This window comes from Ptiloglossa arizonensis, chromosome 8, assembly GCF_051014685.1.
Source record: "Ptiloglossa arizonensis isolate GNS036 chromosome 8, iyPtiAriz1_principal, whole genome shotgun sequence".
Lineage (NCBI taxonomy): Eukaryota > Metazoa > Arthropoda > Insecta > Hymenoptera > Colletidae > Ptiloglossa > Ptiloglossa arizonensis.
In genome coordinates this window covers 7,755,469-7,773,030 of record NC_135055.1, presented here as the reverse complement: position 1 = coordinate 7,773,030, position 17,562 = coordinate 7,755,469, and the positions used below count along the sequence as shown (strand labels likewise).

General features: G+C 30.5%; 2 protein-coding genes and 1 long non-coding RNA gene across 5 annotated transcripts; 1 reads left to right on the top strand and 2 right to left on the bottom strand.

The window, feature by feature from the left end:
* Window positions 1–171: 171 nt before the first annotated feature.
* LOC143149851 (contactin-like) lies at window positions 172–17,336 on the bottom strand. 2 transcript variants are annotated; one of them, XM_076317592.1, is made up of 8 exons: window positions 17,033–17,336; window positions 7,776–8,624; window positions 7,322–7,700; window positions 6,844–6,946; window positions 3,191–3,663; window positions 1,987–2,265; window positions 1,470–1,919; window positions 172–1,397 (listed from the first exon to the last, which is right to left on the bottom strand). In XM_076317592.1, the coding sequence occupies exons 2-8, from the start codon at window positions 8,580–8,582 to the stop codon at window positions 211–213; spliced, it is 3,678 nt and encodes a 1,225-aa protein (XP_076173707.1). In that variant the 5' UTR covers window positions 8,583–8,624; window positions 17,033–17,336; the 3' UTR covers window positions 172–210. The 2 variants fall into 2 exon arrangements, with proteins under 2 accessions (XP_076173707.1, XP_076173708.1); XM_076317593.1 differs by having other exon boundaries at window positions 17,084–17,336.
* Window positions 3,935–5,731, bottom strand: LOC143149852 (uncharacterized). The gene is made up of 2 exons (XM_076317595.1): window positions 5,550–5,731; window positions 3,935–5,086 (listed from the first exon to the last, which is right to left on the bottom strand). Coding segments are annotated over exons 1-2 (438 nt in total). The 5' UTR covers window positions 5,551–5,731; the 3' UTR covers window positions 3,935–4,649.
* LOC143149853 (uncharacterized) lies at window positions 3,999–6,819 on the top strand. Of its 2 annotated transcripts, XR_012992892.1 has the most exons (3): window positions 3,999–5,267; window positions 5,892–6,103; window positions 6,617–6,819. It is a non-coding gene; the product is annotated as an uncharacterized LOC143149853 (long non-coding RNA). The 2 variants fall into 2 exon arrangements; XR_012992891.1 differs by lacking the exon at window positions 3,999–5,267 and having other exon boundaries at window positions 5,718–6,103.
* Window positions 17,337–17,562: the final 226 nt, after the last annotated feature.

The window sequence follows — 17,562 nt, the reverse complement described above, 5'->3', positions numbered from 1 at the left end:
GCAACAAGATTCTGTTATCAAAGATATAAATAAATGCATTGTAATTTGTATCAAATAGCATTAAGCCAACAAGTTAATAACAAAGAATGTAACGAAATGTTATTGAGGTACCGTTTGTATCCATATAAAACTGGTCAATAGGATGCTTGTTTAAAAATTTGTTGCTACACATCCACTAAATGTATATATTCTTGAAAAATCATGAGTATATTACACATATTCATAAATGCAAAATAGTAATAATAAAGATATACCTAAAGCAGCATTTGATATTTTGTTACCAGCACTCCTTCTAAAAGCAGCTGTATCGCCCATTTGGAATGTGTAAGTTGGACTTGACATGCGTCCATCTCCACCTTTGCTAAATGCAAGTACACGCAAATGGTATGCCTTACCAGGACTGAGATTAGTGATATCAGCTTCTAATTTTGTACCACTCGGTCTAATAGTATCATTTGCAGTACTCATATCTTGATCTAATTCCCAGACACGTATTTTGTATCCAATTAATGGTTCTTCTTCTAGACTTGGTTGAACATAACGCCACACAACTCTAACCGTCGAAGGGTTTATACCATATACATTAACAGATGATGGTGGCTTTTGTGGTGCTTTTCGGTAAGTTCTCTCCAGATATCGTTCACTTTCAGGCCCTTCTCCAGCAGAATTATATGCCATTACTTTAACATAGTAGTAAGTATCTGGTTGTAGACCAACAACAAGAGCCCATGATCGTGTACTTCGAGATAAATAATACACTGCATCCTCTTCTCGATTATTTTCTTTCCAGTACTTTATTCTATGACCTATTAATTTGCCTCGTATCTTTTCGCGACTTTGTTCGATTGGCGCCCAACTAACTCTTAAACTAGTACTATTATAACTATGTGCAACAACTTGTTGCGGAGCTACTTGCGGCATATCTTCTGCACTAAATATTGTAACTGTATCAGAAATTGGTCCAAAACCTAATGCATTAGCTGCTTGGACTTTGATCTCGTATTCTGTATAATAGAATTGTTGTGGTATTTGTACGACACTCCTGAAAACATTACCATATTCTTTCAAAGACAATGACTGAAACTCTGTTTCGTGATATTTTCGACGCCAAAAAATAATATAATAGATTCCTGGACCATTTTGGTCAGAAGGTGGTAATGGATTCCATGTGATGGTGAGGTCTCCAATCTTTCCTCCACCTCCACTTATATTAGATGGAACTTTAGTTGGTATATCTGATGGAGTACTATATTGTGGGGAAGGTGATGACGGTAAGCTATATCCCAACTCATTAAATGCAGATACGCAAAATGCGTAAGTGGTGTAAGGATTTAAAACATTTTCCAAATAAGCTTCTTTCCTACCATTATACCTATCTACTTCAATGGCAGTAATATCTGAAATAATATACACATGAAGAAGATGTTTACCATAGAATTTATAAGAAATGTATACATGAATATACATACTTTCTATGATATTAAACCATGTATGATTCCAATTAGTTTTCGCGCTTACTGTATACATAGTAATTGGTTTACCATTAAAAGCACCATCAGTCCAACGTAAAGTCGTGGAAGTTTTTATAATGTTTACGACTTGCACACCTCCCGGTGGCCCTGGTGGGCCTTCTACTATAACTATTGTTTTACTAGAAATTTCACCTACGGCACTTTTAATTATGCATTCATACTCTCCTGCTTCTGCGAACGTAGCATTTATTATATTGAGTTCTTCACCATCAATATGCAATCTGGGATTACTCATTATATTTTCATCTCTGATATGTAAACCATTGTGTTTCCAAATATATGCAACATCTAGGGTTTCATCAATTTCACCCATACACCGTAAAATTTGATTTTGCGTTATTGCTGTAGTTACACGTTGCGGCAATCTTTCCACAAATTGTGGACCATCTTTATATGAAAACATTTTAAACATAATATGGTTGACAAAAAAGTATTGCAAAAAATAGTAACTTACGTAGAACAATCAATCGTCCACGAGTTTCATCAGTTCCATATTGATTTGTTGCAATACAAACATAAGTGCCTTCATCATCTCTGGATACAGGGCTAATTATAAGACTACCAGTTTCTAAAATTCTTCGCCTGCCACCAGAACCAATTACATTTCCATCTTTTTTCCAAACAAATTTTGGTTTGGGTGCAGCTTCAGGATTACAAACAATTGTAACATTTCCTTTCTCTGCTGCATAGGTTTCAGGTTCCATGGGTCGTTTTTTAAACGATGGTTTTAAAGCTATAATTTGAAGAAATAATATGCAAACTCTTACATTTCTCAGGCATACTACACTTAAAAAAAAAAAGGAATCAATCACATAATGTACTAAATCAAATTTCAAACACGGATTAGCTTGACTACTCTAATCAATTGGTATGATTCTTGCCAGGTCGATTACATTGTCTGACAAACTGAAACTTTTTTCTGCCTCTCAATAATCAGTAAGTGACCCTTATAGAGCCACTCTTTATACAAGAATCCGGAAGCCGAATTGTTGAATCACTCTAAGTTTTCGAAAAACACAAGTTCTTATAAAAATCCAGGATTTTCCACAAACATGAGGTATTACATGAAAAGTAAAAAGGTGAGAAAGTTCCAATTGGTCTTCAAAAATAGAGGAGAGTTTCTCGAATATAGTGGTGTATAATCTATTAATTGTTTTTGGGTCTAAATAGTTATAAATTAACATCAAAGTTTAAAAAAGTGACGATGTGTGTAGTTCCTCTGCATTCGTTTTGTATTTTTACGAAAAGTTCTGTATCTATCACGAGATGCGATACCAACGCCGATAGAAGCGTTCAATGGGCCATCTACTTTGTATAAATAATATTTGACCTTTTTTATTTTAATACTTCAGTGTTCTCTTTTTTCTCGTATATTTCTGTGAATATCAATTCCGGATTCTTATTTGGAGAGTGTAGCTCTACAAGGATCACTCGTTAGTTATTGAAAGCAATTCGTGTCGGACAGTATTATCAATAACCAAATTTTTATATACTACATATATTACATAATTTGATACTATACTTTCGACTATAACCCACTTATATATTTTTTAAATAACAAAAATAATCACATTTAATGTTTCAAATCCGAGCCTGTTCATTTATTCTCCCTGTTTCAGCTATTTTAGATATCAACTGAATATTTAGTAACAACTTACATAACACTCTAAGCTGCGCAGACGAGTATCTTGTTTTCAATTGATTTTTTGCACGACACTGATACATAGCTGGATCCCTTTCTGGATCCAAATACTTTATGTTTAAAACATTGTCTTGTATGGAATATCGATCTTTATCCTCAGGTCTAAGAGTTTCCATGTCCAACAATTCAGTATTTTTAAACCAACTATAAGTTACATCTGGTATTCCAAATGCTTCACAGGTCCAAGTTAATTCTCCTCTGTTATCCATATGCTTATCCACTAATGGAATAGTGAAATTAGGAGCTGCTTGTATAGTCAACCTTACCGAATTTTCGATTGACAATCTGTCATTATGAACTCTACAGACATACTCTCCTTGATCATCAACATGCACTTTTGGTATTATTAATACTCGATTATAACTAGTTATATGTGCTCCACGTGGTAATAATGCGCCTCTTCTTGTCCAATTGTATGATGGAACAGGGCTATATCAAATGAAGAATATTTCTATTCTAATTAAATAATTCAATCATATTATAATACTGATATTAAGATCACCACTTTTGATTAGATAATTTTTGTTAACTTTTTTGCTCATGACGTATTAAGTTTAAGGCATTGAATTTCATATATTTTAAAACAAAGTAAAGTGCAATTTTATTGCACGTTTTCCTGGATTTCATACATGTATACTTGTCAGATGTTCTCATTAACATGGAATCAAATATCTATGATGCATTTACTAAAAATGAATATTCTTACAAAATAAGTAAATCTAAGTTAAACTAAATATATAAAACGTAACAATGTTCATAAAACCCACCCTGTACCACAAATTCCTGAAAGAAATACGAATCTGGCAGTATTTTGATTAAAAACCAAACAAGTAGCCTGAAACACAAGTCGAGTTTTCTTACAGGTAGACCACAATTATTGTACACTTTAAAAAAAAATAATAGCACAAGCGTGCTATCTTTAATTTCTTGTGTTAGGATTATGCTAGGATGGAAACTCTGAGTTATATGTATAACGTACCTTCTACGAATATGTAAACATAACATAGACTGACCTTACTTCAATGAAATTTCACTGTTAGGAGAGAAAGACATAATCCGACGCATTAGTACAGTATTTACATTTTCTTCAGGGTTTCATGAACTTGCACAGAGTTATACATTCAATTGGTGTCGTGGTCGTAGTAAAAAGCTCAGTGAAAACGAAATTAGGACAATTTTAGCTCTGAAGAAACAAAAGCTGTCTATTACACAAATTGCAAAAGAAGTTATATATATAATTGGCTCAAAAATACAAGTGCATACGGAAAGAAGAAAAATATAGGAAGATCAGCAATATTATCTGAACGCGATACATGAACGATAATACGTGCTGCTTCCAATTCTTGTGCTACTGCGAGAAAGATCGCTAAGAAAGCTGGAGTGGAAACAAATATACAGAATGTTCGTCATGTATTTTAGACTAACAACATTATAAAACGAAGTAGAATAATGAGAAAACCAGTATTAAATATAAGACATAAGGAGGCACGTTTGGTATTTGCAGAGGAACATGTACAACTAATCCATTCAGAATTGTCGGATAGTGGGTCTTCTGCAGTATCACTATCACTGTCACATTCACTGTTTATTATTCTGATTTTTCCTCTTCTTACACCACTTACTTCATCACTATCATCACTACTGCTCGTGTTCTCTCTACCGTCAAACTCTCTGTGTATAGTTGTAATTTCCTCGTTTAGCAACTCGAAATCAAACTCATCTTCACTCGAGCTTATTTCATTACTACGTTCCATGGTAATGGGGATGAGAAATTTCAATTTTTCTGTTCCTTTTGCCAAGGCTGTCAAGTTAGAACTGATGCCGAAAATGCAGTCCGCTTCATGGTATCGCACTAATCCCAGATAAGAAAATCTTACGTAGGAACGTTACGTCGTCTTTGTAAGATTATATACGCAGTGCTTAGGACCGAACTTCGAAGAACGATGTCACAAGCATAAACAAGATATCAATCACCACATAAGGAAACATAAATAATTTACACAGCACATCGAATTTCCGCACCAAAAAAAGTGGTGAGCGAGAGTCACCTGTCAAGTTACGGCATTAAATCTTTACCAAACTCAAATATTGTCGATCATATGTTCAAATGCAAATCTGAATTTCTTATTACTTATATAAGTTTATACCCTAATTTTTCGCATTATGAATTGTGTATGCTCGTTATATTTTCATTGCAAGAGATATTCCCCAATGTACAGAGTACTAAATCCATTACATCATAGTCTTATTAGTTTCAAATGGTACAAGAATTGTTAGTTGCTGTACTCAAGTACTGGCTGTTACATAATACTTACTTCAATCATTTAAAAGTTATGATTTTCTTTATTTTTTCCGAGAAACACTTTCACACTCTCATCTTATCTTGTTGCCTATAAACTTAAGAAATACCCAACAATGGGGATTGATGCCAATCATGTAGTGTTATTTCGGGGGGGGGGGGGGGTGTGTTTCCTGATTTTTTACTAAGGCCTTTTAGTGCAATTTATGGGTTGCTGGAACAAAACGGACAGACGCAAGAATGTGTACGTATCATTAAAATATTACAAATAAATGAATGCTTATAGACCAAAACTCAATTTCTTATCTTAAAAAATGAAAAGTCATGAGCAAAACAGTTAACATATTTAATGTTCTAGGATAGGTCCAGTACGTCCGTAAAACACACACGGACATGATCATGCAACGCCTGAATACGTCAACAAGGGAAGCCTACGATCAAGATGAATGCGACAATCGTCTTGACAGTGAGGATAAAGGATCCTAGGATATTAGCCGCTAATGATCATGATAACGATATTCAGTCGCTAATGAATTTTGTGATAGCAACATCTACGACCTACTTTAAAGAGTAAGTTAACACGTGCCCTCCTACTTTAAGGGCATTTTAAAAATTTCAGTTCACAACTCAGAAAACCAGAGTTTAGACTTACAGACAAAATTTTAATGTTATTATATAATTGTTTCTTTATTTATATTTCTTATTTCTTTGCATGTTATATCGAATCAACTTCTATTATCGAATATATTGATAATGCTAAATGATTGAATTGATAATTTTAATATCTGCTTAAATGTAACACGCAAAATAAATGAGGAAACAAAACAAACATTAAATTAAAAAAATATAAACTATTTAGACAAAATTCAAATCCTACAATAAGCGCCAAGCAAACTAGCCCATCAATGGTATTTCTCCTCCAGAAAAAACTTCAGATTTTACTTCTTCTACTACAGAATCGTTGTGAGCTTTGATTGTTTTAGCTTTCTATCATATTTGAGACAAAGACGTGTTTAACAGCTTATATTTTTTGTCTCAAACAGTTTGATTGGCACTTGCTAAAATCTTCTGAGTTATTTCCAGGATGCACATCAACTATTGCAACGATAACTTCTTAAATTTTAATAAAGTTAAAAAGAATATTGAAGGTTTTTTTTTGAACAAAGTGGTTGTCTAGATTAATGGTTAACATTCTAGGATTTATTTATTCTTACCATCATTTACGTTTTGAAACTCGTTCCATTCAAAAAGTATTTATCCCGATCGTGAGTGCCCCTTGTAGTACATGTTAAGAAAGTGAATAAACTTACTATCCAAACGCAATGCATTCAAGTCTTACTTCTTCCCCGGCAATTGGAGCCTCTGGAAATGCTTTCGGAAAATTGTTAGGAAACTTTAATTGTTGAAACGAAGCTGAAAAGTAAAACGATGTACGATAATATTAGGAATTCTCTGTAAATACACCTATGTATTATGCGTAATTCAGATGTTTAGTTTTGTAAGGAGTGCGAAAGTCGGAACATTCACGGCTAAACAAGATCTTGAGAAAGTGTCATGTATTGATCTGTGCTCCGTTTTATCTCTCAAACGCGTAACTAAAACGTGAACAGACGTCCTTACGAGAAGCAGTACTTCATGATATTTCTCTAAACTATACATCTGAATACCACTCTATTTAATTTGATCAAAATTAACATTATTTTCATATCAAGAATAATATTTGTCTATAAATGAAAAGAATACTTAAGTATTTTTAATAAAGATAATGGAGTAGAAAAAATTAATTACAATGTGGATCAACCCTCAATGGAAAGAATGGTCCATTACGACCAGTATCAGAGGCAACACTTTGAACATTACAAGAATAATTCCCACGATCAATCATCTCCAATGCAGAGAAATAAAGTGCCCCATCATGGGAAACAAAAACACGTTTATCTTCTTCCACAAAATTAGGAAAATAGTCACGTGCCCAGTAATATTTTACTCCAGGAAAATGTTGCGGTGGATCACAATATACAGCTTTACCCCAATTCTGATCACCACGCTCTTCTGAACGTTTTAAATTAAATTCTAAGATATACCCAAATGACAATTCTACACTTTCAGACATAATTGTACCAAACTTGTTTGTCACTTTGCAATGGTACGAACCTCTGTCTTCTGTCTAAAAGTAGTCGATTAATATCATTCATATAATTTATTTTTAACAGAAATTTTATAAAATTTAATATATAATTACCTGGTCAGGTTCATAAATAATCAAAGTACCACCACTTATAGTGTATCTTATATTTTTTAGTGGGTCTATTTTTGTTGCAATTAATCTATCATTTTCATAATCTTCTTGAAACCACTCGTATGTTGGTGCAGGATAACCACCTGCAAAACAGCTCAACGAAACATCGTTACTTATTTTTCTTTTTGATACATCAAATACTTTATCCACAGGTTGCTTAATAAAATATGGTCCTCTAGGAATTTTACTAGGATCATCAATTTCAACACCATACTGATAGGTACGATCATCTTCCAGTAAGTTGTGCAAAGTAGAAATTGGAGCTTCACAAATGTATAACAATTTATCTCTGCCTGTTACTTTTTCTAATCCCCAACGTTGTAAATTATTGTGGTAAGAATATACTAGATAATCTTTACCAGGTATATTATCATTTGGTTCAGGCAAAAATGCATTATCCATACTTAACAGCTGAGTATTATCACCTTCATTTATCCAGTTCCCATTTTGATATTTTATACCAGTGTACCATTTACGATGTTGAGGATCTTGCCACAATAATTGATATAATAGAAACCCATGTTCCTCCAAGGAATTTATTGTAACAAGATCACTTTGATAAGCCTGACAATTTTTTCTAGCTTCCTCCCTTTCTCTAATGGGACTTTTTATAAAACGAAAACATGATTCCTGAAATTGTATCCAATGTTGTGGACATTGATATAATATTTCTCCATATAACATATTTTGAGAAAATACGCCACTTAAAACGATCAGGATATATGTCAAAATTGTTTGTATACAATACATTGCTATGCGTCCTTCAATGTAGTTGATATATTATTAAATTCCCTGTAATTATTGATCATCATTAGATATCTTAAATTGTTTATTCAATTAAAATAAAACCAAAAACTATTTTCTTTGAAACAAATTAAGTATTAATAAGACTATTTTTTAATTGAAATGAAATTTATTAGTTTCTAATTCGTAGATCGCAGATTGTGGTAAAGAATTAATTGAAACTTGAAATTGAAAGCTACAGGAAAAAAGCAATCAGAATGGTTCACAAGATTTTCATCAAGAGTAAAAAGTGTAGTTTTGATATAAAAAAATTTATATTTTTGATTTACTTATTTTTCTTATGTAACATCATCATTGTGAAACATTTAAAAATATGATTGAGCTTATAATTATTCACAGCATTGTATATTATAAGTTGCTCAACCGTGATCACCTCCAAACAAAAACGAAAATAATATATTTCATTCTAACTATTATTATTGTTCTCTAACTTCTAATACGTTTAAAACACGCATGAAAGATATTTATATGGGCTTTAAAAATGAACCGTGACCCATGTTAAAGTGGTTACAAAAAATATTTGTACAATAATTAATTTCGATAAAAACAATTTGTGCCTACTCTTTGAAAACTCTAAAGTGGCTATCCTATAAATAAAATTAAAGAACACGCAGTTTTTACAAAAACCTTAGGAAAAATTGACAAACTGGTATATCTATGAACACATAGAATTGTTACTTGATACATAAATAATGTAAATATAGGTGATGTCAGTTTGCTTGGAAATAATATATATATATTTACACATATAAGCAGTTTCTCGACGTATATAATATGAGTGACAGACCCGGCATTTTTTCTGACATTCTTATTGTTGCTAAAAATTTTGACTGGTTCGTGCTATTTTATTTTTCCTGAAAATCTTTCCGGTGAATCGAAACGTTTTCTTTTTTTTCTTCTTTTAATTTACTTTTCAAGATAGTCTCCATTTAATTCGATATACTTGATTCAACGAAATTTCAACTTTTTAAAACCATCTAAAAAGTAGGTTTTGTCAAATTCTGTAGAATAGGTTTCTGTTTCGGAGATGACCTCTTCCTTTGACATCTCTTTTCCGCCAAGTCATTTTTTCAGGTTTGGAAACAAAAAGAGGACAAATTTGGTGAATATGGTAGATGAGGCAGCAATTCGTAACGTAATTCGACCAGTTTTACTGTGGCGATTATGGACGAGCGCGATTTCGTTTTTGTTCCATTATGGCACACGTGGCACCCATCTCGCCAATATGTTTACAATGTCAGCATCTCTTCAATCTTCTGACTCGACGATCTGTTAACACGATATTACGAATTTTGTTCCGTTGAGTCACCTCAATCAGACATCTGGAGCGCTCTTCATCAAAAACGGATGTTTGGCCACACTTGAATTCATTAAATCAATAACTGATGGTGCTTATCGAAGGTACATCGTCCTTATAAACAGCATGTAACTTCATTTTGATTTCCTCAAATGTCTTCCCAACCGAAAAAAGGAATCGAATCATTGGCCGATATTGCTCTTTTTCCATAGTTGAAAACAAACACAAACTTGTCACCAACACACAAACAGTTACCAAAACAAAATTACTTGATAAATGTCTACAATTTTGACAGATATCGTTCGGAAGACAAGTGTTAAACAATAATATACGAACTTTGAGTCAACTGGAGAGCTGTTAAAAACAGATACTTATCGTGCAGTCCTCGTATAATATATCTTAACGTAGAAAGGAACTAAAACCGAACAAGAAATAGTAGAAAATAAACAAAACATTGATACTTTACCTCGTTCCATTTTTCGCATGCTTAACACATTAAACGCCACATCAGTTTTCTATACTTGAAAATATCAGGGATATTTGTTCGAACCATAAAGTAAAAAGTTGAAATATTCGATAATTTGTCGATGCACTTGTTATTTTATAGTATTACTAACAGGAGTAATACTATTTTAAAGTTAAGAAGTATTAGAGTTAATGTTTCGTAAGCGCTTTAAAGAATCGTTGTAAGTTTGGAGCGCTAGTCTTCAGGGACCACTATGGCGTTTAACGTGTCAATACTCTACTTTTGTGTGCGCGACCAACCAGCATACAGTATGCAAATTCAATTGAACAAAATTCGAAATGAACAATCATATTATATTTATGAAGTCGTATCAAATTTAAATGGTACTTACATATTTATTAATAATTACTTTACTTTTCTACACATTTATATTATACTTTTAAACAATACAATAAATTATGCTTAAACTATTATATTAATATGGACCGCTGTACGGAACGGACATAGTTCAGGAATGAAGCGTGAACGCAGCATATGAAAGGAGAGAGTAATGAGTATCAGCAATTGAGTGAGAGAAGAAAAGACAGTCACGTAGTACCTTACTTTATTTCTTTTTATATTATTAAGTTCAAATATATAAGATTATATACGGATATGTAAGATTATTTGTGTCACTATTAATTTCTCGTTCAAACGTGATAAATTATCAGAATGTAACAAAACAATTTCCTGGATTTTAAAAGTTGATAAAATAAACATGGTGTAAATTTTTAAAAAATTTTTGTTGGAATATGAAAATACGTGGGATTCTATTTACTTTTTTTTTAAGATTATGACATCAAAATAATATTCGTGACATCTTGACCTTTATTCGCGATTACTATCGTGGCCGATTTCAATAATTTTTCATTATTCGGGCGATCATTTTCGATATTATAATTGTAATTTCATGGCAAACAACAAGCTTTAGCTTTTAAATATTTCTTGATTGGTATGTACAGACTTCAGTTTTTAGATGGACCTAAAGAAAAAAATCATAAGGGACAAGATCAGTGAATATTCTATTCATTAAATGAATAGAAAAAGGTTCTTCAAAATATTGATTTTTACAACATATTATTTCAAAATCATTGAAATCGTTGAGGCCTAATTCTTCTTAAATAATTATCTATTGATATACATACATTCGATGTGAGAGCATCGAAGTTTTTCTGATAGCATGCAAACTATATTACACTAAAATCTGTTATTTCTTTATTGTAAATATATTGTTAATCTCCCGTATGTAACCGATGCAGGTAATACCGAAATCACTGCAATACCAAAACTAAAATTATTATTACCAATTGATATCACCCCTATAATTTGATGGAAAGATTATATTTTTTATACGTTTACGCTATATTTGTGCGTCAATTGCAGTTGAGTTTATACTGCTATATTACATGTACCAGTATAAGAAATAGAAAATTCTACTCCATTGTTAGTATTTAACCAATTTTCCACTTTTGCGATGTGATTTTGGAAATTTAATGGGGAAATTTGTAAATTCTTACGAATGAAGATTAATGCAGTGTTATCTACAAACGTGTAGATTTGAATGTTTTCATATTGGGAGTTTTCGCAGTGTAGAATAAATGCAGGAGCTAGTACACTTCCTTGAGGTACCCACGCTTGGATTGTCCGGATATCGGAGGTACTTTTTTTTATTTTTACTTTGAAGCTTTTTTTGTCTATAGAGAATGTGATTGTGGTATGCAGTGGTATAGATAGCAATCGTTGCAATTTCTCGAGTACTTACATGGGACATCACTTAAGTATAAATCGCCGATTTTAATGAAGTTTGTAGAAAACACAACAATCGGTACGATCGGTAATACGAGTCGGAAAAGGTGAAGGTCCTAAGCAAACGTGAACGACTGCGAATTTCACGAAGCCCTATTCTCAGTCATCTTTAGAAACTAAAGATGAGTCGGAATGGCCAAGTGTGGAAGCCGGTTAGAGCGCCGTTCTATTTTTTATGTACAATGCTGGACAAATATATTGAAACAGCATGATTGTTGTGATATAAATACTTATTACTACTAAGAAATTCATTTAAAGGAAAACTTTTTGACATACTCATTTATTATCTATCCTAGTTTATTACATAACAGAACCAATAATATAAATACATTGATTCACTAAATAATAACAAAATTGTATTTATAAAACATTTTATGGGTAGATAAAAGTATTAGTAGATGATACTAAATCTAATGTATCCGTATTTGTTCGAAAAATTTCCTATCATCGTTTTAAATTATAAGTCGAACATTCCCCGATTGCCATTTCTAACAACAGTCATCCTAAAATTCAGTTAGCTATCAACAGAAAAAATAACAAAATTAATATTGTCGAGAAAAGCGAAAGAAACTACAAGTGAAGAGGGAAAAATAATATAAAATTTATTCAATAGCGTGAAAAAATTAAATCTCCCATGGTATTTGTATTTCCAACAAGATCGCAATGCAAAATACACCGCTTAAATTGTAACACCATTGGATCATTTATAATATTGCTCATACCCTGAATACACCACTCCAGAATTCAGACATGAATCCTATTGAATATGTCTGGAATGAATTAGAAAAAAGGATTAGAAAACATAACATGACAAGTAAAATAGAATTGAAGAATGTTCTTTTAGAAGAATGGAACAAAATCAAGCTAAATTTTACAAAGAATTTGGTCGATTCAATACCCAAACGATTAAAGAAGTCATTAAAAAGAAAGGAGAGTCAACTAAGTATTAATATTTAATTCCTAGTTATTTTTAAATGCTCTCATTTATGTGGGCCAATACTTTTATTCATCCATAAGATGTTCAATAAATATATTTCTATTATTGCTTTGTGATTCAATTTATTTATATTATTGCTTCTGTTATGTAACAAACTAGGATAGATAATGAATGAATTTGTTTAGTAGTTATAAGCATTTGAATCACAATAATCATGTTATGCCAATACTTTTGTCCAGTACTGTATTATTTTTTACTTTTCTAATATATTTCTTCTTTTTTAACAATAAAAACTTTCTTTGTGTGTACTTTAACCAAGTGTTCGTTCACCACAATTTCCACAATTATATATCCAAAAAAGTTCAACAGACAGATTGAACAAACTATTATCAAAATAATGAAATCCAAAGATGAATGGAATAAAAATAGTCAAAATTTAAAATAACATAAACGTTAATGTGTCTACTACCACTATACATAACTTTCTATCAAGAAAAAGTAAGATTATGCAAATACATCAGTACAATATTAAAACATAGAAATTTTTATAAACTACAGAAAATTTAATGCCATTGGATTCCACAGACATCATACAGTATGTTATTAATATGCAAAATAATGTTCCAAAACTACATATTCATATATGGACATGAAAATCTTATTAACCCTTTGCAAATGTATGTTGTTAAATAGTCAACTTTTTGATATTGCAGATGCATGTTGATATATATACATAAGATAGATATACCATCAATTTGTATCTATCATTTTAAACAATAGATTACATAGAGTCATAGTATAATAAACATAAAGTTGCCACAATATTTGAAGAATTCAAATCTTCACAATGTATTGTTTATTTCCCTTTGACGTAAGCTCTCATAAATATTTGATGTTGGGCCTTTTATATATCATTTATTAAGATTTAAAATATTTTTGTAACATGTACTTAAACAAACGAACCTCACATATAGGCAATTGTTTTGTCCATATTGTCCATACCAAAGCTCATTATTATGTACCTATTTCCGTAAGCTTCTGAATGTATGTTTCCACAAAGGGTGTAATTACTTTACATTTATTTATATAGTACTTGTTACACAGATTTCAAAGAATACGAATAAAGTAGTATTTCATAAAAATTATATAATAAAAATTATGATACAATGTTTTTGTTATAATCAATTCTTGTACAAATACTTTTTACATTTACTGTAGACATAGCACTATTAAAAATATCATGTGCTATATTTAATATGCATTTATACTTTTTACTTTATTTTACTTACTGCACATTTGAATTTTGGTTAATAGTTTTTAGTTTTATACTTTTAAATTTTCAGATGTATGGTAAAAGAAAAGAAATATTTTTCCTTGCTCTCTCCAGATTATTTCAGATATACAGTTACAAAATTGAATATACATCTATGTTGGTAATAAAAATTGGTTGTAAAATGAATATAAACAGACTTATTTAAAATTAAAAACATGATATATATGTATATGTTAGAAGATAATTTGTAAAAAAATTTTTAAATAAAATGAACTATTTGTTTATATTTAAGGAAAACTGCAAGAGCACATTTACTTTTATGACACAAAATTGAGTGTGTAGGTATTATTAACACTATTTATAAGTATTAATAAACTTTTTACACACTAGTACTTTGTAGCATATCCTTTTGTTAATAACAACTTGGGAATAATGAATCAGTTTTTGTATAAAAAAAAGATGGAATATTATCATATTCTTTTCTTAATTCTCATTTAAAATTTTCAATATTTGTAAAATTATATTTTCCTAATCTAAATTTAATTTCTCTCCAAACATTCTCCGTGAGGTTGACATATGGGACTGGAGAGGTGTTTTTTAAAATTTTGGAACTCTGTACAATAGCCATAATTTAACAATATAGGATATACAGTGCTGAACAAAAGTATTGGCACAAGAAATATTTTATAATACAATTGTATATAAAACAAAAAGAGAAGAATGATGTTTAATTAAATCTAGTTTTAAAATACTGCCTCAAGTCTCTAAATTAAGTGTAGAAGAAGTCAAGAAATTCAAGTAACTATATGATTAATAATAGTAAAAACTATACATAGTGAATTGTTTTTATTGAAACAAAAGTATTGGGAAATTTGATATTATATCATTTTAATTCTAAATATTTGCAATGTTGGTATGTATGCTGTGGCAAGAAAAGTCCACTGACTAGATCTAAATCCCATTGAACATCTTTGGGCTGAAATGGTATAACAAATTAAAAAACGACACATAACGTCAAAAGAGGAGCCAAAGAAAGCATTTCTGAAAGAATGGGAAAATATAAATCCAAATATCACAAAAAAGTTAATGCAATTAATGTTGAATCGTTTGAAAACTCTGATAACGAAAAAAGGATGACATACAAATATCAAATTCAATATTGTAATAATTTATACTTAAGAAATTCTAATTATGCCAATACTTTTATTTTAATAAAAACAGCTCAATGTGTATACTTTCTGTTATTACTAATGATGTAGTTGCTTGACTTTCCTAGTTTTTTCTACACTCATTTTAGAGACTTGAAGCAGTATTTTAAAATGAGATTTAATCAAATATCATTCTTCATATCTGATTTACATGCGATTGCCTGTGCCTGTTAAAAATAATGTACTCTTAGCATTTTTATTTTTTGTGCTGATTCTTTTAAGTTTTATTTTCTAAATATTTAAATATTTATTCTTATCCATTGTACCATCTATATATTCAATATTTTCAGTACCATTTGTATTTATACTACCTTATAGTATAGTGGAACATATAAAAATATGGAACATATAAATATATGTAACATATATTTTTCCTATGATATTCAACTAAACATCTGCCCTCATATTATTTGTTTCTGATCAACTGGCCCAAATAAATTAATTTTGATTTCATTTGAAAATATTACCTTATTGCAAAAGTTTTTTTTCACAATTTATAAATGGTTTTACAAATTCTAAATGTTTTTACTTATTCACTTTTGAAATGTACAGTTTCTTCAAAGCAATTCTACTATAAAATCCTTATTCGCTCAACAATTGGCAAATAGTTTCAACCAAAATTTGTTTTCTTATACATAAAAAAACTTCTGATGTTGAATTCTGTACATTTATCTTAAGATTTATCTTAATTTGTTGGTAAATGAACCGTTAATCACTGTTTAATAACAGTTTTTTCTCTTATTCCAATTAGGTATATTTTGGACTATTCTTTTATATCTAAATTTGTTTATAATTTGATATAATATATTCTACCTAGTATTTTTCCTACCTCCAATAGAGATTTTCTTTGTGAGTATAATTTTATGACAAGATTTTAAATTGTAATATTAATGTGCTTCCTCTTGTTTTTGCAACCTTGTTTTGATTGCTCAACAGCAGTAGTCCCAAACACATTTTACAAAACTTCTTCTCAATATTATCAATATTTAATCCATATGGTATGAAAGTAGCTACATGTACGCTCAATTTTGTGTCATAAAAGTGTATATGAATAAAATATATATTGTGTTTTAACTTTGGATACATTTATTTGTATTCAATTTCCTGCTAATTTTTATTAGCAACATAAATGTATGCTCAATTTTAAAAGTAACTGTACATAAATGATAATTTTTTGTGTAGAAAATTATTTTTCACGTCATTTCTAATAAATGTCAACTATGAAGGCGTGATTTAAAATTATTACCGCAATCTACTATGGGAGGAGTCAAGGAATACAATATAGAGTTCTAATATAAAATTTCATAAAACAAATTTATATTTTCAATTTTGTTGAAAATATAATTCTATTACTATTGAATATTCTTTACCTTCAATTAACGATTTACGCATAAAATGTACTAAATCATTATTTCACCAACCGTGAAATTCAGCGTCCTTGCTATTATCGCACCATGTGCATATATGCGAATTGCATATGAATTACACAAAATTATTGCACTCTGAGATCAAACACAAACCTTTATCCAATTCAAACTTACGAACTAACCAAATTAAAATTTCAACACTGAAACAAACGCAAATGCACTTGAATACACAACTCTATAAACGCGGGCGTATCAGGCGTATGCTCTAAAACAGATCTGTGAACTCTCGTCAAAAAGTATGGTCACACCTAATTTGCGTGATTCAGACGCAAATGGCGCTAATGTCGCCTTTTTGAATGCGTATTTGAAGCACTATGAATAATCCGTGATGTAATTGTTAGCAATAAGCGTTGACATCTGTTTAATGTTTTATAACATTTATTACCGGGCAATTTTGCAGAACAATATTAGTGTTTTTAAAATATGTAATTTTTCTTTTTTCTTCTTCTTATTATTATCAATGATCAACAAAA